Source organism: Taudactylus pleione, unplaced genomic scaffold, assembly GCF_031769625.1.
Source record: "Taudactylus pleione unplaced genomic scaffold, aTauple2 ptg000012l, whole genome shotgun sequence".
Lineage (NCBI taxonomy): Eukaryota > Metazoa > Chordata > Amphibia > Anura > Myobatrachidae > Taudactylus > Taudactylus pleione.
The window spans coordinates 5,173,476-5,200,530 of record NW_028284415.1 but is presented as its reverse complement, the minus strand read 5'-3'; the positions used below and the strand labels follow the sequence as shown (position 1 = coordinate 5,200,530).

The 27,055-nt window shown below is 43.3% G+C and overlaps 1 protein-coding gene across 1 annotated transcript in view; it reads right to left on the bottom strand.

Moving 5' to 3' along the window:
• Positions 1-2,061: 2,061 nt before the first annotated feature.
• SUZ12 (SUZ12 polycomb repressive complex 2 subunit) overlaps positions 2,062-27,055 on the bottom strand; it is a 98,408-nt gene continuing 73,414 nt past the window's right edge. Inside the window, exons 11-16 of the mRNA XM_088468562.1 lie at positions 13,074-13,165; positions 12,689-12,832; positions 7,370-7,527; positions 6,917-7,115; positions 6,460-6,539; positions 2,062-3,761 (exon numbers count right to left, since the gene is read on the bottom strand). Coding sequence (XP_088324688.1) covers positions 3,416-3,761; positions 6,460-6,539; positions 6,917-7,115; positions 7,370-7,527; positions 12,689-12,832; positions 13,074-13,165 — 1,019 coding nt within the window. The 3' untranslated portion in view covers positions 2,062-3,415. The remainder of the gene's footprint in view (positions 3,762-6,459; positions 6,540-6,916; positions 7,116-7,369; positions 7,528-12,688; positions 12,833-13,073; positions 13,166-27,055) is intronic.

Sequence of the window (27,055 nt, the reverse complement as noted above, 5' to 3'; positions counted from 1 at the left end):
CTGTCCCAAACACTGTGACAGCACATTCTACTTGGTCTGTAGGGCCATCGTGGGCGTTTAGTCGTGGTGCCTCTGCTGAACAGTTGTGTAGGCATCCACGTGGTCTTCTGTCCACTTTCCTTAGGTTCTATGCCTTTGATACTTTTGCCTCTCAGGATGCTTTCCTTTGAGCGATGAGTTCTCCTTTCTGCTCAGGGAGCGTCCCCCACCCTAGGGGAACTGCCTTAGGATATCCCCATGGTATCCCTGTGAATCCCAATGGACCTTTGTTAACTCTCTCTCTTTGAGGTTCATAGGGTCAACAGGGATACCATGGGGTATGTAGTTGGAGTAATCCATTGCACCAAACAGCTTTCAAGCTCCCAGCATGCACAGGACATCCTCCCTATATACCCCACCCCCAGGTATTTTTGTTTGCTGCTCGGCCAGTATCCAGACGCACCTGTTATAACAGCAGGACTGCTTAGGCAGTCCCAGGCTGTTTATTTTTTGGGGGGGTTAAGCAGTGCTAAGCATCCTGAGGACGCTTGTACGGCGACTTCTTTTACCTCCGCTGATGCTGAAACGCCAGTAACGGTATATGACCTGGGGATTTCGGCGGGTCACAGCGACGCTGGGGCCCGGACTGCAATCTGGTCCAAGGAGATGGCTAGGTAAGGCGATTCCTCGTTTTCGGGGAATCGTGCGCTGCAGTCCCTACTTCCAGTGTAGGAGACGTCCCAGAGGCTGCTTTATTGTCTGATGCCGGGGACGGGTAGTAGACACACTGGTAGTGTCTACTACTGTGAGGCCAGCGTACCCATACCGTTAAGCAGCTTAGGGGATATAGGCGCTCCTCCCCCAACCCAGACGCAACTTACTGTTTGGGTTCCCGCGTCTGGTTTATTATTTCTGACTACCTCGTGTAGCGAGATGCTCACAGTCCACATATTGTGCTCTGCTGAAAGCGGTTGGTTCTCTGAAGGTTTGAGTTAGTCTCCCTGTATACCTCTCCCTTGGGTCAGCTATATAGTACTCTATATCCTACCAAGCCTCCGGGGGTTTGGTCAGTTGATTCAGAGACTATTTGAATTTATATATCAAATTGTATGTGACTTTAATGCTAGCTGCTGTATTCATACTGCCATTTATTTCTAAACTGTCAGATATATCTATCACTGTGCTTCTCCTCATCCCTCTGAATACAGGTGTGTGGGGTTTTTCATGGTCTTTTCACATTTACTTGGGAAGACTGTCACATTGCATTTATACCTGTTATACATAGTTATGTCTAAAGGCAAGGGGGAAGAAGGAGGTTGAGCCTCTTGTGCTGGTATCATGTAAATCCTGTTTGGCAGGATTTTGTGTAAGAGGATTTGTGTGTGTTTTAAACAGCCACCTCTCCAATCCAGCACACCAGCACCTGCACAAGAACCACCTTGGATGGATTCTTGGTCTCAGGTTTTGTCACATTTAGTGGACCGTGCAGCAGCTTCACAGGCTCTGGCAACGGTACTGCCTTCCACTATTGGGTACCCACAGCATTTACATCCTTCTATGTATATTTCTCCCATGAATCCTTTTTGGTTTGATGCTTATGCTCACTCTAGTCAGAGTAAGCTGCAGTCTATAGCCAGTCAGCAATTAATGCAAGAGAATAGACCAGTTGCGGTAAAGCAAGAGTATAAGAGAGTATCCCTTCAGTGGTTGCCTCAGGATCCTGACACTTCATCATCATCACACTCTGATACTCCCCGCGAGCGGGGAACCACCTTACCTGCGTCCCCGTGTTTTCCGGTTGCAGTCCCAGAGTCATTGCTAGTCAAACTCCGCTGGCGCCCACCGAAATCACCAGTTCCCTCACTGGTGTTGTAACAGAATTAAACAAAAACACACTAAAAGCATGATAAAAACTGAAAGCATGATAATAGCTGCACTCATCTGCTAACATGAAAGCTGTTAGAGGATCTAATGCCATGGCTGTGGAAATAATATACTTTTTCTATCATGAAGTTACATCTCCTGTAGAGGGAGCTAAATCTGAAACCAAGTTGGTCAGAGAAAACAAGACAATCCACAAGGTTTTCCATTTTACAGTTTAATAGAAATTGACATGACAAGTTAACTGGACACAGGAATTCAGGACTATTTCAAGAGAGGGTGCAGGGGGCCATCACCATATCTTGTGCAAACAGTGCCAGTCTTTAAGCCAAATATAAGCAGGACTGCCCGCTAAGCATCTACCTACCTTTAGCCTATATGTCTTTACATACGTGCTGCTGCATGTCAGAGGCTGCAGTAGACAGATGCAGCATAATGAGGAGACAATGGGTTAAAGCAAATCTCATTGATTTCTAGCAAGAGAAAAAGCATGAATCTGGAAAAGTGACAAAACAGCTGCAAAACCTTCTTCCTATTTGTACACAAATATCAGTGACCCTGACTCTTATACTGAACATCCACACAATTCATTAAATAGCATCACAATTAACATACATTTACGACCAACCAATTTGCTATATGTACAATTGTATATATGTCTGAAGTCACAATTACGAAGATTAGATGATATTTTACCAAAATAGATATAAAAAGATGGTGGATGAAGATACCTGTACTTCAAGCAGCATAATTCTTTTATAAATAAAGACTATGAAATGCAGTATTTAAAAAAAAATAAAAAAAAATGATGTTTTCTTATTCGCAGTGCTTCCTGGGACATAAAATAAAACCAGTGACAGATGCAGATCATGATTAAAAGACCTGTAAAACATGGTGTAACAAAGAAATGCAGAACACTCCCAGGAGAGGGCGACATCTTGTCAGCCTTTTTACAGCTAGTTTACAAAGTGGTTAAAAGTAAAATGTAATTACATGCAAATTAATTAATGAAAACTTCATTATTTAGCACAATCTAGCCCAGAGTAATGGGATCAGAAACTTTGCAGTGATTGGGGTCAGCAGGGGCCACAACAAATAAATCACATATCTGACCAAAAAGAGTTTTCCATTAGGGAGGGGAAGATTAGATTTCATAACATTTTATTGCCCCACAGAAATCAATTCTGTTCAGTTGTGAGGTCAAATACAAACCTCATTTGTCATTACAAAAAGGTTAAAATAACAGTCAATATTGGAAGCAACAACAGAAGTTTTTTACATAACAAAATAAAAATTCATAAACAGTACCACTGCAAAAGTGGTAGGAAAGGATACACAAAAGTAAGAGTTTGTTTAAAAAAAAAAAAGCCCCAAAAAACACATTTTCGCAGACGTCATGCCTTGACTGGAGTTGGAATTGAGAAATTGGGTGGAAAGGTAGAAAAGTTTGTAATGTATTGCTTTCCCGGGTGCCCTCACATACTGACCCTTGCTTGGGCACCTGGGGTGGAAGTTCCGCTTAGCCACAGTTCAGTGTACACCTATTATATGGTCTTCACAGGCGTTGCTTTTTGCTCTGTTTGAAGACCCCCAATGCACTGTCATTTTCTAAAGCTTTCTCTCTGCCATTTGTCTCAACAAAACCATTGGTGATTCCGTGCAGTTCTTCCGGAGGTTCCTCCACAGTGGAAGTGGGAGACTCTCCTTTTTCCATTTTGTATTGCATGTCCCGCAGTTTGGACACCGCTTTGTCTATGGTAGAAATGCTGATCAGATTAAAGTCGTGCATACTCACTAGATGGAGCATAAAGTTTCGGCACAAGTTTTTCTTAATAATTTTAGGTCCAAAGTTTTCCACAAATAGCATACAAGCATTATTCATTTGATTGTCTGCAATGAACCTGAAAAATAAAAGGATTAAATCACTATTTTGGAACGAAATTTTGGAATTTAAACCCAACAAATCAACCAGCTACAGACTTCACTCTTTAACCACTTGCCTGGCGTGGTCAGGCTATGCGTGACATAATTGCAAACAATGCAACCTGTTAGTACCGCAGCGGGAGGCTACCGGAAGATAATCTTTCAGCAGCCACCAATAGCAGAGGGACTTCCCGGGACCTCTGCATCCCTGCACCCTCCCCCTAGTGACTACCATGCTGCTGATCATTGCTGCAGTGTGTAGCTGGCGGCTGCTGTTAGGAGCAGCCTCTGGGGAAATCAAAGTTGCAATGGTCACACGATTCCGAACATAGATAGTCTGATATATCGATGACAGATAATATTGATTTTTATTAATGTTAGGTTTAAAAAAAATTCTATATATATTTTTGGAATTTTTTTTATAAAATCATTTTGGATAAGTTACAAATAGTTGTTCTTGATCTAATCTACAGTATATAAATATGTAAAATCAGAAGTCCTGAATGACCCCTCAACGCATAGCCCAAACCCCTGGAAACATGAAAAATCGGGGAGTATATTCCCTCCATGACGTAGGTGCCCACTACGAAGGGATTTTTTTTTTTTTTTTAATTCGACTCCTAAAGGGGTGAAAAGGACTAAAATGTTTCCTCCCTCTGTGCAATGTCCTGCCTGACTGTCTCATCGTGGCTGTAGCACAGTTCATATTCAAACACCAATAGGGGTATTCAATATGGGAGCGAAAACATCGTTTTTGCGTTAATATCGGAGCTATGATGTCATTATCGCAGGTTTTAGTTTTACACCGTATTCAATTTCAAAGACTCATCGCAGTTTTGAAAAGTCTTTGATAAAAAAACGGGGATAACTTTTCACCATTGAATAGGTGTCGAAAAAAAGTGCAGAATTGGGGTTTAGGGGTGCAGGCTTAAAAAAAGTAGCCTGCACCCCTGGGAATGACATTTAAAAAAGAACTGTGTCAAAAAAAAGTTTAAAAAAAAAAAAAATAGGGACACCCCAAAAAATTAATTTAAAAATTGGGGTGAAAAAAAAAATGGGAAAAAAAAATGAACAACAATAGGGAAATAGGTTCAGGGCTATTCTGCAAGTATGCGGCAGATGTTTTCTAGAATAGATATATAGCGGCAGGTGCACAATTGCAGAATTTTTAAAAACTTACTTTAGGGACTTTAAAAAAAAAATGGGTACTAGCATATTTTTAAGGAAAAATTCGTAACTTTACGCAAATCCAGCTTCGGAGGCTTCCGTTTTCGTTAATTTTATATTGAATACGGGGATAAGCGGGCGCATGCCGATACTTTAACGCAGGTAAAAACTCCGATATGAAACGTAAACTTTGACAGTGAAGTTAACGTTTCATATTGAATACCCCTCCAACTGTCATCCCAAGTGCTGCCAAACATCACTGGCAGTTGGTATGGCTCCACTATTTGAATAGTAAGGGAAGGTTTGGGGGGGTAAAGATACAATATTGGGTGCAGGGTTATTGGGTAATGCTGCGTATCCACTACGCGACATTACTGAGCGATTGCACGAATACGACATCGTAATAGTGCAATAGCTCAGTAATCGGACACAAATCGTGCACATTAATGTCGGTAACAACCAGCGATGCGCGCTCCCGCTGGTCATTTCCGACATCAATCATCGCCTGAACATGCTGGTCAATCTGCTGATATGACAGATTGCCCATGTTCGGGGATGATTGATGTGCCTACACTGAACGACTGATGGTTCAGTGTAGGCACAGCACAGACTGTGCCTACACTGAACGACTGATCGTTCAGTGTAGGCACAGCACAGACTGTGAAACGACTGCACGATTACAATGTCGTAATTGTTCAGTCGTTTCACAGTCTGCCAGTGGATGTGCCCCTTAAGGGTACAGTATTGGTGGCGGGGTTAGGGGATAAGGGTGCAGGATAGTGTTGAGGGATAAGGACACAGTACTGGCTGCAGGGTTAGGGGGGTAAGCATAGAGTAGTGGGTTCAGGGTTAGGGGGTAAGTGTACAGTATGGAGTGTAGTGTTAGGGACACTTACTACAAAGGTGAAAGTAAAATGTGCTACTACACAGATGAGGGAGGGGAATGTCAAGTGTGTTACTACGGAAGGAAGGAAATGTGTTACAACATGGGCGACGGAGGTGAATAGGTTACAACAGGTGTCAGTGAGGGTAATGTGTTACTACAGATGTGAGGGAGCGATTGTATTTCTACACAGGTGAGGGAGAGAAATGTCAAATGTGTTACAACACGGGCAAGGGAGGGAAAGGTGTCACTACAGAGGTGAGGGAGTAGAATATGTTAGTACACAGGTGAGGGAAGGTAATGTCTTACTATAGTAGTGATGCATTACTATAGAGGTAAAGGATAAATGTGCTACTGGAGTGGTGAGATGGAAATGGAAACTGTAAATATTTAAGGTCTACTGGGGTGAAACCAAGTACATCAGCTAGTTCATTCATAAAAACAAATAAAATAACTGCTGAGCGGTTTTTTTTTTTGGGGGAAAAAAATAAAATAAAAAGTCAAATAAGAGGTTGAATATTTCAAACAAGTTAGTGTAGGGCTGTTATTCCCCAAGGGAAAGTTTCCCCAATGTCTAATGCTGTATCTACTGCACTAATCCATAAACTCCCAGCTCCGTCACTTACCCATGTTTCATAACGTGCAGGTTCCACATTTTCATGACTTCTTTTTCCCCTTCATTGACATCAGAGAATTCCTCAATTTGCTGGAGGGGAAACAAACACAGACTTAGGAGGAAGGGGAAAAAAAGGTGGCAGTGACAGCAGAAGAGAATAGCTCAGAGAGGAAGGCAGAAGTGGAGTTTTAACAGGCAGGTTTTTAATATTGGAGACTATCTCAGATTTAGGCAAGATATATAATATACAAAGGATAAATACATGAGAGCTTGGCAAGATACATTCATCAGTATCCTCTTAACACCTGTTTTTGCAATATATGCCTGTTCCACTGTAACCAGTTAAAACCACCCATCTTACACAGTAGCACTACACAAGTTATAGTCATGGCACAAATTTGAAGATATTAAGAAAATAGCACTTATTCACTTCTAAACAGGGTCTCCATATTTCACTTTTAACTCACAGTTATTGTTTTTTCTCTTAGCCATTCGGGATCTTTCTCATCTTCGCTGTCCACCTCCATCTCTTGGGGACGGAGAGGAAGACATGTGTCACTGTGAAAATACAGTCTGTTGTGACCACTGCTGTAGGTCCTCTGCTGCTCCACTTCTCCATCCTCAGACTCGTAGAACTCTGACATGCCACCTTTTGTGCGTTTCGGCCTTAAAAATAAAGTTTAAAAAAAAGATAGTATCTGAAAGGTTGTAGGTAAAAAAAAAAAAAAAAGTATCCGGTCCTAAAATGAAACAGTTACAAGTAGCACTTCAGATATTACACTGCCATAAGGTAAAATAGTCAAAACACACAAAGTAAGATTCTCGCAGACATTACTCTGCTCACTTGCATACAGCATTATACAGAGATCATGAAATGGAAGATTACTGCAATCGGGCTAGAGGGCACCACTGATATTTACCTGCACACCAGGATGTGTGTTATAGGGGTTCTCTTAACTGGCCCATTCCGACTGAATGCAAACCCTGGCTGACGATGAATGTCTTGTGGGTTCCCTGCGTAAGATCCATCATAGCACTCATTAATGGAAACATCAATTCGAGCCCCTTTCGGATGATACTGTGAGAAAAGTAATTAGAACACCAGTCAGGATACAAACCAATATACTGATTCATATGTTGGCTGACGAAATCTGGTCTTCCCTACTGGAGATTCGTTACTGTTAAAAAAAAAAAAAAAAAAAAGATTAAAAACAAAAAAAAAAATTCTGAAATGGGTGGAGGACACAGACAGTGGGGAATAAAGAAAAGAATAGAAAAGAAAAAAAAAAAAAGAGAAAAAGAAAGGACACACTGAAGTGACTAAAGTCATGGGATAGATGTCGTGTAAGACCCCCTCTAGCCCATAGAAGTGCAGCAACTTGACATGGAAATCGATTTCACAAGTGGACGGAAGACCTCTGGAGGGATGTTGACCATGCTGTGTGGATAGCTTCCCACAGCTCCCCAATATTTGTAGGTGCAGGACTTTGGGTTCAAATTGACCTCTCCACCACATCCCATAAATGCTTGATTGGGTCCATGCCGGGCGAATGTTGTGGCCACACCATTCGTCAGAATTCTTCAGAATGCTCCTCGACCCAATTCTGGACAACTTGGGACCGATGACACGGTGAATTATAGTGTTGGAATATTCCATTGGTGTGGGGGTACATGAAGTCCATGAAGGGCTGCAAATTTTCATTAGGCAATGTAACATATCGGTTACCGGTCAATGACATGTTCAGGTGGACTAGCAGACCCAACCCATGCCACGTGAACACACCCCAACACCATAGTGCCTTGTTTATAACTGGGTTTCATGGGGTCTGCGCCACATCTGAACCCAGCAATTTGTGCTATACAGATGCGCAGATGATCATTGTGGCTGATCGCTCCACAAACATGCGCAAGCATGTTGCTACGCGCCCCGGTAAGCTATGGCGCGTCCCTGATCGCAGGACCGAGTCTTCATTCTAACCTACGGAGACGCTAATGTGAGTTTGAGGTTCAAATGGGGCTAACTGAAAAACCTAATTCACCAGGTTAAGATCTGATGATGCTGTAGAGGGAAATATGGCGACTGGATATGTAACACACCTGCAGGAAAGTTGCCCTCTTGAAAGTAAACCCATTGTGCGATTCCAGAATTTTAAGGGAACAAAGTCGAAGATGACTGTCAGAACTGTTCTGGAGAAAGGAAAAACATATGCATAAGCTTATGTGGTTTAGTATTCGCACCAGACCACATAAGCCTTCCGGAGTCTAAGATAGTTTTGTGCAGAAATAGACTTTCGAGCTTTTGACATGGTCTAAAAAGAGTTTATTCAGGCTCTCTTGGGCCTCAAGATCTTGTTATCAACAGCTATTCTGTTAAAGCCAGTTGATTAAGGTCCTGGTGTAGACAGAACCCTGTGACAGATCTTTCCAGAGGAAATCACCAATCTGGGCTTCTCACCATCCTTAGAATGTCAGCATACCGAGTCATTCTTGGGCAATCTGGAGGCCACAAGTATAACCGGAACCTCTTCACACTGCCTTTTTTTAGGACGTACAAGAACGTTGGATTTTGATGAAAGCGACAGTCCAATCCAAAGTTCCAAGGTCTAATCAAGATCCAATGCTTAAGTGCAAAATCGGGTTGTCTGTGTTCAGGTAGCTCGCCCTCAACTACCACCTGGGAGAATCCACCCATGCGATTCCAGAATCTGGGCAATAAGATGATCATCCAGGTGTGGCAAGATGACACCCTGATATCTCATAGCAGCCATGATATTTGTGAAGACTTGTGACAAATTAGAAATGAGAATACTACACTAAGAATTTGAGGTGGCAGCAGTATCCTTCCCAGATCAGAATATGAAGACGTGTCCTTGATGTCTATGGACATGTTAGTCTCCAAGCCGTTGACTACGGTTCTTAAGAGAGACTCAATGTTGAACCTGTCCTGCCAAGAACCTTGATGGTCAACAATTTCAGATTCAAAAAAGGGCTGAAACTGCTTGTTATGCTTCTAAACAAGAAAGCTTTTCCTTTCCAAAAAGATTTGTTATTGAAGCATCAAATGCAGAAATAAGTAACAGTATGGCAATATATAACAGGGAAGAGAAATAGTACAAAATACATCAATATACAAGTACAATTAAATGTCAAATAAACATTATGCAGGAATCCTGCAAGTAGGACTGTCATGGCAGTATGCTGTTACCACTCTAGATAATAGAAACAATACATCAAAGAGAATAGTGCAAAGGAAAAAAAAATAAACCCAAAGAAACAGACAAAAAAAAAGTATTTATAAAGAACCAATAAGTTCTCTGTTCCTCTGGGATGGAACAAATCACACCCAATGAGAGTGGCTGCCTTTCATGAGGGCTATTGCTTCAGTTTGCTTATCCCTTAGGAAGGACAATAGAGAAAGAAGAAAAAAAAGTCTGGGCTGAGGTCCTCCAGGGGTCTAGATCATAAACCCCCTCCATGATCCCGGTCTCCCACAGATCTGAAGTGGCTTTCCACCTGTCCCAAAACAAGAAATGAGCTCATATTGCAGGCTGAGCTGTTGGAGGATAAACCTGTCAGGTCACTTTTCCCCTACCTGGGCCACCGCATACATAAGATGACTAATTTCCAGGCAAAAAGACCTGTTGATGAAAGAGGGCACAAACAGAACAGAACCTCTGTAACTTAGACTTGGGTGTTCTAGGAAAGAGCTTTAGTATGGTTAGCATGACAAATAACAATGCATTTCTCTAAACATTTGGAACAGCAAGCATTGTCAGCACAGATGGTGTAATGGTTAGCATTACTGCCTCACAGCACTAAGGTCATGGGTTCGATTCCCACTATGGCCTTAACTGTGCGGAGTTTGTACAGTCTCCCTGTGCTTGCGTGGGTTTCCTCCGGGTGCTCCTCCCACACTCCAAAAATATACTGTTAGGTTAATTGGGTCCCAAAAAAAATTAACCCTACTGTGTATGTGTGTGAGCATGTGATAGGGAATATAGATTGTAAGCTCCACTGGGGCAGGGACTGATGTGAATGGCCAAATATTCTCTGTAAAGCGCTGCGGAATGTGTGTGCGCTCTATAAATAACTGGTAATAATAATAATAGTCAATCCCAAGACTGATGTCTCCAGCACCTTGGCCCACAATGGTTCAACCTATGCAAGCACAGAAGAACCTGACACAACATAGGCTGCACCAGAACTAGTCTCTCTGTAGAGGTGGTCACCTGAGGCAAAGGAGGGGGTTGACAATCAATACTCCAGGACCCGCAACCAATTTAGCCAACTCAGCAATGGACCAAGTCAAAGATCTTATCAAGGCTGGCTCTGCCATAAAAACTATGATGTGCTTATTCAACATCTCATTGGCAAACCATTGGCATTAATATGGAGTGGTTCACATTATAACAACCTCCACTCAATTAGATGGAACATGGCTGAAAAATTTTGCACCCATTCTGCAATAGTGAGGTTGGGTAGTGATGTTGAGAAAGAAGGTCTCGCCTGCAGTAACAATTAATATCAAAGGTGTTCAATGGGGTTGAGGTCAGTGCTTTGCGCAAGCCAGTAAAATTCTTATACACTAACTTGACAAACCATTTTTTGATGGACCTTGTTTTGTGTAAAGGGGGCATTGTCATGATGAAACAGGAAAGGGCTTCTACAAACTGTTGCCACAAGGTCTTAAACAGTGCTTTCCAGATTCTACTCACTCAACCTTCTTTCAGGCCTTCTCTAACACTCTATCCATATGTTTAACCCTGTTCACCTTCAGATGGAAATTACCACCCCCCATAAACTTTGACACAAGGATTCCCCCCACTTTCTCCTCTGACCTTACTTCCCTCATACTTGCAGATTTCAACTTCCCTATTGAAAATCCCATGTATTTTGCAGTCTCCAAACTCCTATTACTCTCTTCCGATTTTGGTCTCACCCATTGGACCCCATTTCCCTCTTACTCCAGTGGTTGCCTAGACCTTGACTTTGCCAGCTATTTCACATCCAAAATTGATGCCATCCACCAGGACTCTCTCCATCATCTACACCTGCCCCTCATTGTACCAACTTCAGATGCATGTCCACCCGGTCAGATATCTCCCATGTCACTAATGAAGTACATACCCTTCTTTCAACCTCTCTCCCCCCCCCCCCCTCTCCTCCATCTGCCCACTTCTCTCCAATCTCACTAACCTCCTTAAGCCTCTAACACCCAGGCACCTAGTCTTACCTTTTTAAATCTGTCTCTCTCATCCAGTCCCCTCCTCCTTTAAGCATGCGCTCATCATACCAATCACCAAAAATCTTCTTTACCCAGACTTGCTCTTCAAATACCATTCTCTATCCTTCCATTTGTCTCAAAGATCTTTGAGAGGCTTGTCTATAGCTGCCTCACCACTACTCTCCTCCCACAACCCACTTGTCTGGTTTCCACTCCCTCCACTCCACAGCTATGACCCTTATCACTCCTCTATACTTATCGTCAGTGTATTGGCAGCCTTGGCATTTATACATCACCCTCTACCCTTGCAGACACTCTAGTCCTTTAGACTCTATCCTTTGCTGGTTGTCCTCTGTGAAAGACTTGTGGCTTTATTTCAAATATTAATATCATACGCTTAAAGCAAATATTCTATTTTGATTATTTCATAACTTAGGCATAATTATATACATTTAAACCATTTAATAACTCACTCAGAAGGTTATACTTAGTGAATACACTTGTTTAAATATCACAAGAATTAACCTACTTTTTGCATGCAATCTAAGTGTGCATTTTCAATAACAGTTGATCAATCTTTACACATAATATAAAACAGTAATTAAACAAATGCTATACATTTGTTGTTTTTTTTAAATATATATATTTCAATATAGATAGAACTCAATGGGACTTGACTGACAAACTTATCTGATATGAAGGCTATAAATTGAGATGGTCAAACTTATTATTTAGAAAAGGATTTCCACATATTTTTGGCCATATAGTATAAATAAAATTTATCTTAGAAATATATATTTTTTGGGTTCAGTTTTTCTATAACTACACAATTCTTGAAAAGCAACAACAAAAAGTTAACTAGATACAAAAACAATTATGCCACATAACTATTTTGATCTCTTAGCATAATTCTAGTAAAAGATAATTCAATGGTCACAACAAATGAATAGTAAACTTAGTTGAGTAGAATCTGAGGGATTCTGCACTGGGAAAAGCATAACAGCTTGTACTTTACCACGTAATTGAAGATGAATCTGCTGTGACACAGCTTGAGGTGCTTTAGTAAACTGTAAAGCTTGCGGCAGTTCAGTGTGCACCATGGACAATGTAGGTCATCTCTGGCCTCCGTCTGCTGCCGGGTGTTGTTGTTGTACAAAAACTATAAACAAAACATTTTTACATTATATCATGCCTCCAGACACCACAGCCTGATAAAGCCTGCATCTGTCCAAAAAACACACTGGTTGCAGGAGAGCACAGATCTTCTCTGTGCAACTATCATCAGTGGGTACACTTATGTATAACTCAGACTACTCACTGCCACCATGAGGATTATGAAATCATTCTAAAAAGCATTTAAACTTGGGGAGACATCCCATTAAAAAAAAAAATCTCAATACCTGATAAAATATCCGAAGTTTTTGACGAGGTTCAGTTGAAAGATCCTTCTCTTTCTTTGCCTGCATATCAGAGGACACAGCCTCCTTCACAGCTGTAAAAACAGGAAAGCACCAAAACATTCTTATTAAGCAGCCCAAAATGTACTAGTACCTGCAAGCGATTCAGTGTATGGATTTAAATTGAAATATCTATTTATAATAGTAGTTTAAATTAGCTAACTAATGCCCCTACTGCTTCAATACTCACTTCAGCTACACTTCAAAATCCTCACATTGAGCCTCTAATAATTTCACATTGTTTAACCTTTGATGACCAACTTACTCAATGTATTTCAATGGGTTTTATTTGGTTTTAAGTGGAGTAAAATGGACAAAGTAGGATAAAATTAGCACTATTATAAGAACAGTAGTTTTTTAAGTACCATTTTACCTTTCTGATTACTAAGCAAACAATACTGTACTTTTATTTTAGAGAAACTTTAAAGTTGTTGAGTGGCTTGAGATGTGTTGTTTAACGTTTAAGCAATGTTTGAAGAAATTCATATTGCAAGAACAATTAAAATACACACTTTAATATAGTTTATTGACACCTCCTGTAACATGGGGAATAAAATATTTTAGAGCTATACCAAAAGATATCAACTGCAAATTAATCATAACCCTAAATAATTTACACAAAATGAAAATAACTCCTCCCCAAGGAAGTAGAGAGTGTTTTCAGTGGAATTAATAATTGGATGTAAAACTATCAGCTTCACTACTGATCCAGTGGGTCTCAAGATGCCACTAATGGCTGTATCAGACAGGCACTTCCAAGTTGAATAGTCCAGCTAATAAGCACTAGTGTTCATAGTGCTCAGTCGCTCCTGGGGTAAAAGACTGAAGTGAAGTGGGCAATACTGTTTACTCAGTCATACAGGAGCCATTAATCACAGATAAAGCTGTGTGCAGTCACTTCAGAGATTAATCACTACCAGGTGACAGGGTAATGGTGGGTACACAGTGGGCGATATTACTGAGCGACTGCACGATTACGACATCGTAATCGTGCAATCGCTCAGTAATCGTGCAATCGCTCAGTAATAGTGCACTTTTATGTCGGAAACGACCAGCGAAGCGCACTCCCGCTGGTCGTTTCCGACATTGTCCATCGCCTGAACATGCAGCACAATCTGACAACCACGTCAGGTTGCTACATGTTGGGGAATAGGGGAGAGAGCCCGGCGCTGAACGATATCGTTAATGATATCGTTCAGCGGCTGTGCTCAATGTCATGAACGACATAGAGCACAGCCTGCCGGGGACACACTACACGATATTGCTCAGGGAGCATATTGTGTAGTGTGTACGCACCATAAGTGTTCTCTTCTCACTTCAACTGTCACTACATGACCAGTGTTTGCAGGTGCTCAGATACCGATGGCGTATGTAGTGAGAAAGATTAATGCGTCTTATTTGTGTTTAATAACAATAGAAACTTTTTAAATATTTCACTTATAATCATGCACACTTTGATCTTTTGGGAGTCTCTGTTGTATCCAGTACAACCAATGTTATTAAAATTAAAAGATTACCACCTTGTATTGGTGAATCTCTGCTACGGCCGTACAGAAAACTTCTATCGTGGTGATAAAATATCTATTTCCCGGAATGTGACCAGTGATTCAATAACAATTACTACAAAGTTATTTTTTTTCCTCTTCGCTCTCTTCTGGGGGACACTGCAGTATTGACTGTGGCAGTCTTTTTTTAACCCAACGTCAATATCACAGGATCCCCCAGATTGATTACCAGGAATAGATTTTACGGTGAGTACAAAAATCCAATTTTTGTGATAGTGTTGTGACTATTTTTACATCAATTGAGAGTTTCCAGCACTTTATAAAAACCTGTATTTAATCCAATAAGTGAACATCAAACTACACACTTTTACTCACAAAATGTTTGCCATATATACATTTTTGGTAGCCTATGTTGAACTGCTAGAATCATTACCATTTGAATAATTCTACAGACAAAATGTCTAGAAATATAAATTCGTTACACTTACTGGGACAATTACCAACACAAAGGAACTCATCCACTAGAATGCAACGTATGGCACAGATTCGCTGTTTGAACACTGCTTTGTATACAGTCCACTGACATTTTCAAGAAGTCAAGTTCCCACCTCCATTAAATCTTTAAAAGCCTCTTCTTTGAACACCCTAGTCACTCATTACAGCACATGCACAAGGGGGGTCATTCAGACCCACTCGCGAGCGGCAGTACGCTCGCAAGTGGGTCGATGTTCCCCACTGCGAATGACGGAGGGAGCTCCGTCGTGCGCATGCGCGAGACCCGGCGAGCGAAGGACTTTCCATCGCTCCGGGTCTCGCACCAAAGGGGGCGTGCTGTCGATGTTGATTGACAGCACGCCCCCTTTGGTGGGTGTTCCGGGGGCGTGCCTGCCAGACGGAGGCGTTCCTATGGGAACGCCTACCGTCTGAAGCCGGCCCCACTGACATCACTAGTGATGTCGGTGGGAGTGATTTTGGCTCTGATAGAGCCAAAATCACTCCTGGCCTTGCGGTTGAGAAACCCGACCACAGGGTTTCTCTCGCAAGTCCGATGGTCAAGACCATCGCGACCATCTTGTTGGACGCTTATATGCTGTGGGCGGTGAGCCACAGCTATACGAGCGTCCAGGAGGACGCTCCATTTTAATGGAGGTGGGCCCTGATTCAGAGCGAGCGCTCTGGTCAGAGCGTCCGGCTCTGAATCAGGGCCAAGGTTCCTTATAACTGTATAGTCTAGATGAAGTTGAATGCAGCAAACTCCTCCCAATACAGATTTTTTTTTTCTTATATACATGGTCCCGGCTCATATATTGCGCAAAAATCCCGGTCGCGTCATCCGGAAGTCACATTATCCTCTCGATCCATACGGACTTTGTCGAGCCACTTGAACTGGGCTATGTTTAATATGCAGATCACAGGCCTACAATTAGTGATCCCTAGTCGTTTCATCCCTAGTTAGGATATGTATTGTTGTATAGTTATAGAATGTCTACCATGCACCTTGAAAAAGATCCTATTATAGGATCGAAACGCGTTGGAGGACGACATTTATGTTTTAACGACTGACCGGAGAGAGGGAGGATTGCTGCGTTTATACAGGATCCTGATTACCAACTACCGCAGACTATCCCCCTTTTCTTCCTGGTAGGGTCCTTTTGTTATTTTTTATTTGATGTACCCATAATAAAGACTTTTTTTTGCCATAAACCTTTATTTTGCTATTTTTGGAATACCCTCATCAAATGGTGGAGTATATCACTTTGAATAGATGAACCGGGTGACCAGATACAAGTACCTGCTGTATGAACTGTTTACATCAGAAATCAGTGAGTGGATGGTGTGGGGGCAACCAAAATATTTTTACCCTTTGAGTGATGATGAAATAAACATCTGTATTTAAGATTCCAGGAGTAAATGTTGTTGATATGCGCATGACTCAATATTGAAGTGTGAGTGGCATGAAAGGGGGATCACCCCAAAATACTACTCTCTCGCCATATTGGGAAACAGATTTTTGTTAATACTTTCTAAATTAGGAATGGATATATAGACTGGTTTTAACTAGGGGTGAGCAGGTTCGGATTTCTGAAATCCGAACCCCCCCGGCCCGAGTCAGGCTCGACTTTTCCCGCCTGACTCGGATCTGAAATCGAGGCAAAATGTCATCATCCCGCCTTCCGGGTCTTGCATCCTATATAAATGTACCCGCGTCGGCGCAATTTTCTCACTCGGCTGTGGACAGTGAAGAGGGAGGGTGGGAGTTAGGGCTGGCTGGGCTGTGTAGTGTTGTGCTGCTGTTGTCCATAGGGGCTGTGTCCACTCCAAAGTCCTGTTGCAGTGTCCCAGTCCTAAAGGGGTGCTGTAGTGTTGTCCAGGGGGTGCTCTGTCAGTCAGGGGTGCTCCCCCCAAGTGCAAAAAAATATATTTTTTTTCTGTTTTTGTGAATTGTGTGCACTGTGGCTGCACGTGCATCAACAAAGGAGCAGCGCCAAGCATGCGCCTGTGTCCCATAAGTAAAAGGCCGGCTGGCTTGTCCGTTAAAGGGTGCTGTAACCCCCAAAGGGCACTCCAAACAAAATAAAAAAAAATATTTTTTTGTGTTTGTGAATTGTGTGCGCAGTAGCCGCACGTGCATCAACAAAGTAGTGCCAAGCGTGTGCCTGTGTCCCATAAATAAAGGGCCGGCTGGATTGACTGCTAAAGGGTGCTGTAACCCCCAAAGGGCACTCCAAACAAAATAAAAAAATATTTTCTGTGTTTGTGAATTACGTGGGCTGTAGCTGCACGTGCATCAACAAAGGAGCAGTGCCAAGCGTGCGACTGTGTCCCATAAGTAAAGGGCCGTCTGGCTCATTACTTATGGGACACAGGCGTAACCAACAAAGTGCACTAGTCTCCAACAAAAATAAAAAATTATTTTCTGTGTTTGTGTGCGCCTTAGCCGCACGTATATATCAATATAACATAAATGGAGGACCAAACTTTCTCCGATAAAAATAAAATAGGGAAAGATCAAGAACCACTTCCTCCTAGTGCTGAAGCTGCTGCCACTAGTCATGACATAGACGATAACATGCCATCAACGTCGTCTGCCAAGGCCGATGCCCAATGTCATAGTAGAGGGCACATACAATCCCAAATGACAAAGTTCAGGAAAATGACCTTGAAAAAAACATTTAAACTATCTGAAGAGAAACGTAAACTTGCCAATATGCCATTTACGACACGGAGTGGCAAGGAATGGCTAAGGTCTTTCCCTATGTTCATGACTAGTGGTTCAGCTTCACATGACGATGGAAGCCCTCCTCCCACTAAAAAAATCAAACGAGTTAAGCTGGCAAAAGCACAGCGAAGAACTGTGCGTTATAAGAAGATATCACAAATCCCCAAGGAGAGTCCAAGTGTGGTTGTGGTTGCGATGCCTGACCTTCCCAGCACTGGACGGGAAGAGGTGGCTCTCCACCATTTGCACGCCCCCTGCAAGTGCTGAAAGGAGCACCCACAGTCCACTTGCTGATATGCAAATTGAAGATGTCACTGTTGAAGTACAACAGGATGAGGATACTGGTGTAGCTGATGCTGAGGAGGAAGTTGGCGAGGAGGATTCTGATGGTGATGTGGTTTGTTTAAATCAGGCTCCGGGGGAGACTGTTGTCCGTGGGATGAAAAAGCCCATCACGGTCATGCCTGGGCAGAAGACCAAACATTCCACCTCTTTGGTTTGGCAATATTTCTATCCAAATCCGGACAACAACTGTCTTGCCATATGTACCATATGTAAAGGTGAAATAAGTAGGGGTAGGGACGTTAACCACCTAGGAACATCCTCCCTTATACGGCACCTGCAGCGCGTTCATAAAAAGTTACTGTCAAGTTCAGAAACTTTGGCTAAGACCGTAAGCAGTCCAGGGACACCTAAATCCCATTGTCCTGTTGTATCCAAGCGCCTGCAAACCACACCGTCAACTCCCTCCTCGTCAATTTCCTCCTTAGTCAGGATCGGAAGTAGTCCTGCAGGCCATGTCACTGGCATGACTGACTCTCCTATCTGGGATTCCTCCGGAGGATCCTGCATTGCTACGCCTCCTGCTGCCGGGAGTCGTTCATCATCCCAGAGAGGAAGTAGGAACACCACTACTTTTACTAAACAATTGACCCTCCAACAGTCCTTAGCGAGGAGGATGAAGTACGACAGCAGTCATCCTGAAGCAAAACGTATAACTGAGGCCTTGACTGCTATGTTGGTGTTAGACGTGCGTCCGGTATCCGCCATTAGTGCAGTGGGATTTAGACAATTGATGGAGGTAGTGTGTCCCCGGTTCCAAATCCCGTCTAGATTCCACTTCGCTAGGCAGGCGATACCGAGACTGTACAGAAACGTCAGAAAAAGTGTCCTCAGTGTCCTGAAAAATGCCGTTGTACCCAATGTCCACTTAACCACGGACATGTGGACAAGTGGAACAGGGCAGACTAAGGACTATATGACTGTGACAGCCCACTGGGTAGATGTATCACCTTACGCAACAGCAGCAGCGTCACCAGTAGCAGCATCTCAGAAACGCCAGCTCGTTCCAAGGCAGGCTACGCTGTGTATCACCGGTTTCAGTAAGAGGCACACCGCCGACAACTTGGTGGTGCAGAATTTTCTGAAAAGCGACAGGGGCGTGCAGGAGACGCTTTGGGTGGCCCGAAAAATTTCTGGCCACTTTCGCCATTCAGCGACTGCGTGCCGAAGACTGGAGCGCCAGCAAACACTCTTGAACCTGCCCCGCCATCACCTGAAGCAAGAGGTTGTGACGCGGTGGAACTCAACCCTCTATATGCTTCAGAGGATGGAGGAGCAGCAAAAGGCCATTGAAGCCTATACATCCACCTATGACATAGGCAAAGGAGGGGGTATGCACCTGACTCAAGCACAGTGGAGAATGGATTTCCGTGTTGTGCAAGGTTCTCCAGCCCTTCGAACTTGCCACACGTGAAGTCAGTTCAGACACTGCCAGCTTGAGTCAGGTCATTCCCCTCATCAGGCTTTTGCAGAAGCAGCTGGAGGAAGTGAAGGAGGAGCTAAGACGGAGCGAATCCGCTTGGCATGTGGGACTTGTGGATGAAGCCCTTCATTCGCTTTGCCAGGATTCCAGGGTGGTCAATCTGTTGAAATCAGACCACTACATTTTGGCCACCGTGCTCGATCCTAGGTTTAAAGCCTATGTGGTGTCTCTCTTTCCGGCCGACACAAGCCTGCAGAGGTGCAAAGACCTGCTGGTGAAAACACTGTCAGCTGAAGCGGAAAGTGACACGTCAACAGCTCCTTCTTCATTTTCTCCCGCAACTGTGGCTGCCAGGAAACAACTTAGGTATCCTAAGCAACCCGCTGGCGGTGATGCAGGGCAGGCAGGACCAAGTTTGGACATCTGGTCCGGACTGAAGGACCTGGCAACAATTTCTGACATGTCTACTGTCACTGCATATGATACTGTCACCATTGACAGAATGGTGGAGGATTACATCGGTGACAGCATCCAAGTAGGCATGTCAGACAGTCCGTACCTGTACTGGCAGGAAAAAAAGGCAATTTGGAGGCCCCTGTACAAACTGGCTCTATTTTACCTGAGTTGCCCCCCCTCCAGTGTGTACTCCGAAAGAGTGTTTAGTGCAACCAGGAACCTTGTCAGCGAAAGGCGTAGGAGGTTGCTTCCACAAAATGTGGAGCAGATGATATTCATAAAAATGAATTATCAACTCTTCCAGGTAGACCAGCCTCCAGAACGTACAGAGAGACCTGTGGTGGTGGATTCCAGCGGGGACGAGTTAATTCTCTGTGAGGATGAGGGTGTACACAACACTGAAGAGGGTGAGGAATCGGTGGATGAGGACGACATCTTGCCTCCGTAGAGCCAGTTTGTGCAGGGACAGATTAATTGCCAGCTTGTTTTGTGAGAGCCCAAACGAACCAATCATTTCAGCCACAGTCGTGTGGCAGACCCTGGCGCTGAAATGATTGGTTTGTTAAAGTGTGCATGTCCTGTTTATACAACATAAGGGTGGGTGGGAGGGCCCAAGGACAATTCCATCTTGCACCTCTTTTTTTTCTTTGCATTTGCATTATGTACAGTTTGGGGCCTAGTTTTTCAAACTGCCATCCTGTCTGCCACTGCAGTGCCACTCCTAGGGCCACGTGTTTGTGCCGCCCACTCGTATCGCTTAGCATAGTCATCCAGCTACCTCGGTGCAACCTTTTGGACATAAAAACACTATTGTGAGGTGTTCAGAATAGACTGGAAATGAGTGGAAATTAAGGTTATTGAGGTTAATAATAGCATAGGAGCAGAAAAACCCACAAATTCTGTGATTTTAGCTGTTTTTTTAAAAAAAAATACAGATCCAAAATACAAAACCCAGAACCCAAAACACGGAAGGGTGGTTTTGGCAAAACCAATCCAGATCCAAAACACGAAGAAAGATCCAGATCCAAAACACGAAAAGTGGCCGGTGCACACCCCTAGTTTTAACATGATTACACTATTTTGTATTTGTTTTCTGTTTTTCTTTTAAGTATGAAACCTTGTGTGAATACAGATACAAACGTGAAAAAGGGAAGTACATTCCATTGGTATTACTTTATCAAGCGCAGTTATACATAAATATCTAAATAAAAATATTTTGGGTATTTGGAGTTTTTGGTGAAGCGCTTTATTTTGGTGTATTTAGGCTGCATGATTTGTGCGCACTAGAGGATATTTAATCTTTTTTTTTTACTCCGTTATCTGTCTAACCAAGTCCCACAGGTTACTTGAAAAAAATTAATTCATTTAGACATTTTAACCAAGGAAACCCTTCACAGAAGAAATAGAACATAAAAAGGTTCAATTAATTTAACTGTGAAAAGAATGAGTTGCCATTGTTACGGCACCTCAACTCACCCCTCCTTGGGCTTTATGGAAGAGTGGCCAGAAAAAAAGCCATTAGTTAGTGATAAAATTAAGACGACACGATTTGAGTTTGCCAAAAGGCATGTGGTCGACTCCCCAAATGTATGGAGGAAGGTGCTCTGGTCAGATGAGACTAATATTCAACTTTTCAGCCACCAAGGAAAACGCCGTCTGGCGCAAACCCAACACATCCAATTACCCCAAGAACACCATCCCCACAGTGAAACATGGTGGTGGCAGCATCATGCTGTAGGGATGTTTTTCAGCAGCAGGGACTGGGAAACTGATTCGAGTCCAGGGAAAGATGGATGGTGCTAAATACAGTGATATTCTTGAGTAAAACCTCTTTCAGTCTGCCTGTGATTTGAAGCTGGGACGGAGATTCACCTTCCAGCAGTACAATGACCCGAAGCATACTGCTAAAGCAACACTCGAGTGGTTTAAGGGGAAACATTTAAATGTGTTGGAATGGCCTAGTCAAAGCCCATATCTCAAATCAATTGAGAATCTGTGGTCAGACTTGAAGCAGAAACCATCCAACATGAAGGAGCTGGAGCAGTTTTGCCTTGAGGAATGGGCAAAAATCCCAGGGGCAAGATGTGGCAAGCTCAGAGACTTATCCAAAGCGACTTGTAGCTTTAATTGCCGCAAAAGGTGGCTCGACAAAGTACTGACTTTAGGGGGGTGAATAGTTATGCATGCTGAAGTTTCTGTTATGTTGTCCTAAATGTTGTTTGATTCACAATATAAAAAACAAAAAACACAAACTACAGTGTTGTAGGCATGGTCTGTGAATGAATTGATGCACACATTCAAACAATCCAATTTAATTCCAGGTTGTGAGGCAAAACATGAAAAATGCAAAGGGGGGGGGGGGTGAATACTTTTACAAGGCACTGTACCTTAATGACGGAGGGCCTAAGATTAAAAAAATCTATAAAAGCAGGTAATTGGCACCTGATAAGTATCCTGTAATTGAGAAAATGATCTTAGGCCAGCAGAATCATAAATGATCCAACGTCGTAATACCCTTACGTCCCCGCACCAGACCCAGTTGTAAAGGAGCCAGTTCAGGAAGTATACTAGAGCTATACAGAGAGATGTCCACATCCAACCCTTCAATTTGCAAAACGGTCGATGCCAGTTTCCAAATTTGTATAGCATGCGTAAGCAAGGTAGGACCAGACCGGACAATTCAGGAGGCTGCCCTCTAAGATGAAGAATGGTGTATTTATCCCAGTTAATTTTGAGACCAGAGTTGAATCCAAATTGATCTATAACTCTGAACTTGAGGAATAGAAGACGCATAATTAGGCAAAATAGGATTTTGGTACTTAACGATAAATCCTTTTCTCCGGTTCCACAGGGGACTGGAGTATAGACGGTGGTAGGGTAGAGCCTTGCACTTTAAATAATTTAGAAGTGTCACTGGCTTCTCCCCCTTTATGCCTCCATCAGCCCCAGTTAAGGAAACTGAGCCAGAGAGGAGACGGAGGACAAACAGGAAGAAGTGAAGAACTCCACAGAGCATAACAAGACCGATAGAAGGAGAACAGGAGTAACCCACTTCAGGGAACACATGCAGTTGCACAAAAACAGAATGCGGACAAACCGCAAAATAACTAGAAGGCAATTAAAAAAACAAGAAGGCAGGTAATCAGCGCTGGGCGGTTGTCCAGTGTCCCCTGTGGAATCGGGGATAGGGATTTATCAGTAAGTACCAAAGTCCTATTTTTTCCTTCATCCACTAGGAGACCCTGAAGTATAGACAATGGGGACATCCCAAAGCTGACCTCCCAGGTGGGAAGCGCTGAGAAACTTAGCGACCAAACCTTAACAGGGACCACCATAAACCAACGGTAGGACAAATTTCATAGCTGAAAACCAAAGCGCCGTTCAGCAGAGGAGAGAATCAGAACTCCTCGCTTGACAGCCTCAGAGAACACCTAATACAGTGGGAGCAGAATGGGAGGCGGACTATAACGCGACAAGAGCATCGTAAAATGAAACAGACTAGCCCTGACCCTTTGAAGCAGGAAGCACCAGCAAGAAATCTGTGGCAGAAAGTAAAGCTTGAGACAACCCTAACCAGATCAGAAGACAGGATGCGGCCGCAGCAGACAACAGAACCCGAATCCGAAGACAGGGAAGATGCCACTGCAGCTCACAACAAAAACCCAACAACTGCCGGGTATCAAAAGGTCATGGAACTCATAGCTGTTCCTCTAAACGTAAAACTCTAGCAAAAGGCAAAATATGTATTCTACCTAGAGAGAAAACCAGGAGTATACATTAAGGTAAGAGCCAACTAGAGAACAGTTTTCCAGGACCAACCGAAGGTCAATCTAGTCGAGGGGCTCCAAATCAGCGGAAGAGTTTGAGCGCAGGAAAACACTAACAGGTAAAGATCTCACAGGGCAGGAGGTGGTGGCACAGAGCGACTGGGGGCCAAAACCCCTTGCAGAGGCACAGATAGCAGGACAATCAATGCTGTAAAAATAGAAGGATAAGGCAACAACTTGTACCCTTCAGAGAGTCCAGGAGAAGACCTGCGGCCCCCTCATCTGGAAGAAACAAGACCCAGGCAGCCACAGTTAAGAAAAACACAGCGTGCACACCAAGCGACAGAAGGCTTCCAAACGTGATGAAAGCTGTACATAGCCTGTATTTGGCTTAGAGTGGTCTGATCCACCTGATTACTAATAATCAGGTTAGCTGCTGGTGCTTAGCGGAGCATGTATGTATGAAAGGTATGGAGAGTAGGGAATGAAATAAGGGTGTACGAAGGATTATTAATGTAAAAAAAACAAAAACTAGAGATAATAGAAAGCAATACTGATAGGATACATCCAGTCAGGCATGGGGGTAGTCACAAAATGAAAGATGTAAATTTGAAACCTACAATGTCAGGGTGAGCTCAAAATATGCAAGTTAAGAGCTCTATGGCTAATGCGTAGAGGGTCGGGAACAGTAAGCATCCATGTTGTGTACCCAGAGCCAACATAGTACGGGGAAATAAACCCATTCACAGAGACCCTTGCATTAGGATTAGTATATAGCAATTGGACCCATTTTAGAAAGGACACAGAATGAAAGACTTTAGCAGCATCAAGTGACACAACAACTGAGGCCTCCTCTTTATGAGAAGCTTGCAAATGGGTGTGCAGCCTTTGAATAGTCACTGAGGTTGACATGCCTGACATAAACCCCATCTGGTCTGGGTGAATCACAGTGGTATCCTCAAGTCTAACAGAGATCTTAACCAGAATCCTGGCATCAGTTGGTATCAAAGAGATGGGTCGGTTGGAGTCAGAATACCTGGGGTCTTTCCTGGGCTTTGGGAGCGCAATAATGGTGGCTTCAGACATGGAGGAAGGGGAGGAGTTTTACCTCAAACATTATTAATTAGCTCCAGAAGTCTCAGAACAAAAACTAATGCGTGCTTCTTATACACTTCTACTGGGATACCATCCGAGCCAGGTACCTTACCCCCAGGGAAGAAATTAACAGCAGTTACCTGCAGGGAAGCCCAGCAGATGAAACATATGGCTTCAAGATAGCCTGATCACAGGCCAATTTTGTACTATATATAGCTGTATAAAAAGACATAAAACTTCAGTAATATCAGGTATCGAAATGGAAATATTCAGACAAATTCAGACAGAAGCTGAGGGACAGTCAGCATGAACCAGGTGTGCAAGGTAGCTGCCTGTGCCTGCATACAATGCATACAAGAGTGAAATAACATACGGGTAGTAATGTCAGTCAGATGCGCAGTCCAACCAGACTGGGCAGTCAACCTCTGTAAACAAGATAACCTATTTAGAGAATAGACTGGAGTTAACTCTAGATTCCTACAGGTACTCTAAAGTAACTTTTTTTCCCCTATAGAACATCTTTAGCTCGGCCACCCTCTGTAGAAAGGATCCACGCAGAAAGGTTTCAAAAGCATCCCAAACTAAAGCCTATAGCATGGGTACTGTATAAGCATTGTGTCAGAAAACTAGCCCTCCCAAGAAGCCTCCAACTCAGACACTGCACCCATCTGCAGAAGCCAGGAGGGATGCAATTTCCAGAACTGGCTACTTAGATTATCTTAAAGTTAGCGTGGAATGATCAGAGACTTTCCTGGTTTTGTACTCTACTGTAGACACTCTGGGTAGCAGAGGATGGAAACCACGGCCATATTAAGTCTTGAAAAGGAGTGATAAGATGTGGAAAAACATGAAAACTGACGTACACCAAGATGTTTAACTCGCCAGGCATCTACCAGCTTAGGTCTGCCACAAACTTTGCAAAGTCTGCACTACCCAACAAAAGTGAATCAGAGGATTCTCGCCATTTATCCAATTGTAGGTAAATTATGTTATTAAAGTCACCAAAACAAAGCATCGTGGAGTTTGGGGAAAGCGCAACAAACCCAGCTGCTCGCTTCAGTACATTATAAGAAAAAGGGAGGGAGATATATACCGCCAATAGGAAAATGGGTTGAGGATCTAAAAAGCAGCCATATGGATTAATCTAAACCACATTCAACGAAAATGGGAGTGATTTATTAATAAGGATGGAAACCAGAGGTACCTTACTACCAACCAAGTGGTCTTCAGTTAGGAAAGAAATGTCTTGGTTATATTGGTTTAGCAACTTAAGTACCAGCGAGTGCTTTAGCCTGCTGTTAACCCTCTCCCCCCCCCCCCTTCAAACATACCAGGTAAGTATATTCACCATGGTTACCAAAAGAAACATAGAGTTGTAGGCATTAAATAGCCAGTGCAGCATAAAGGGGAAATAAAAAATATATAGCAAACAAAAACAAATCTAACATACCAAACACCCCCCCCCACACACACACACACCCTGTATACCCTCTCAAACTGAGGCATACTTAAATCCCATACCAGCAGCAAAAACCCCTACAAAGACTCAACTATTCAGTCCTAAAGGGGCAAAAGGGCAATAGAGAAAGGATAACCACCAATGCAAGGAGGCTTCTCTGTAATAGTAAAACCAAGACCTAGGCTAAGCCTGTAAACCTACAATACACCGACAGCTGTATGCATATTGAGCTAACAGGTGAAGAACCCCACTCAGTAAAGCAAAATGTGATGCATAATAAAAGGAGCAAGTATCATAACATGAAGACAATATACTACTATCTCCTGTATAAGAAAATTGAAGGTCAGAGGCACAGAAGAATCAACATGTCAAATCAGCACAGTCACTCCAGGGCCAGGTGTCTTCTATCGTGCATTCGTAGATCCAACCAGGCTGCAGCCTCATGAGGAGTAGCAAAGAATTTCAACTCTCCATCAACCACCACCTGCAACTTAGAGGGGAACAGCATGGCATAAGTGTCACAGTGCGCCGGACCCCGGCTATCACTTACCGGGTCCAGCAGCACTGGAAACTGCGGCGGGCAGCGAGTCCCCGGCGCCCGCTGCCATGACGTCTGCTCCGGGTCCCCCGCATGCTGGCTGAAAGTGCAGGCGGCCGC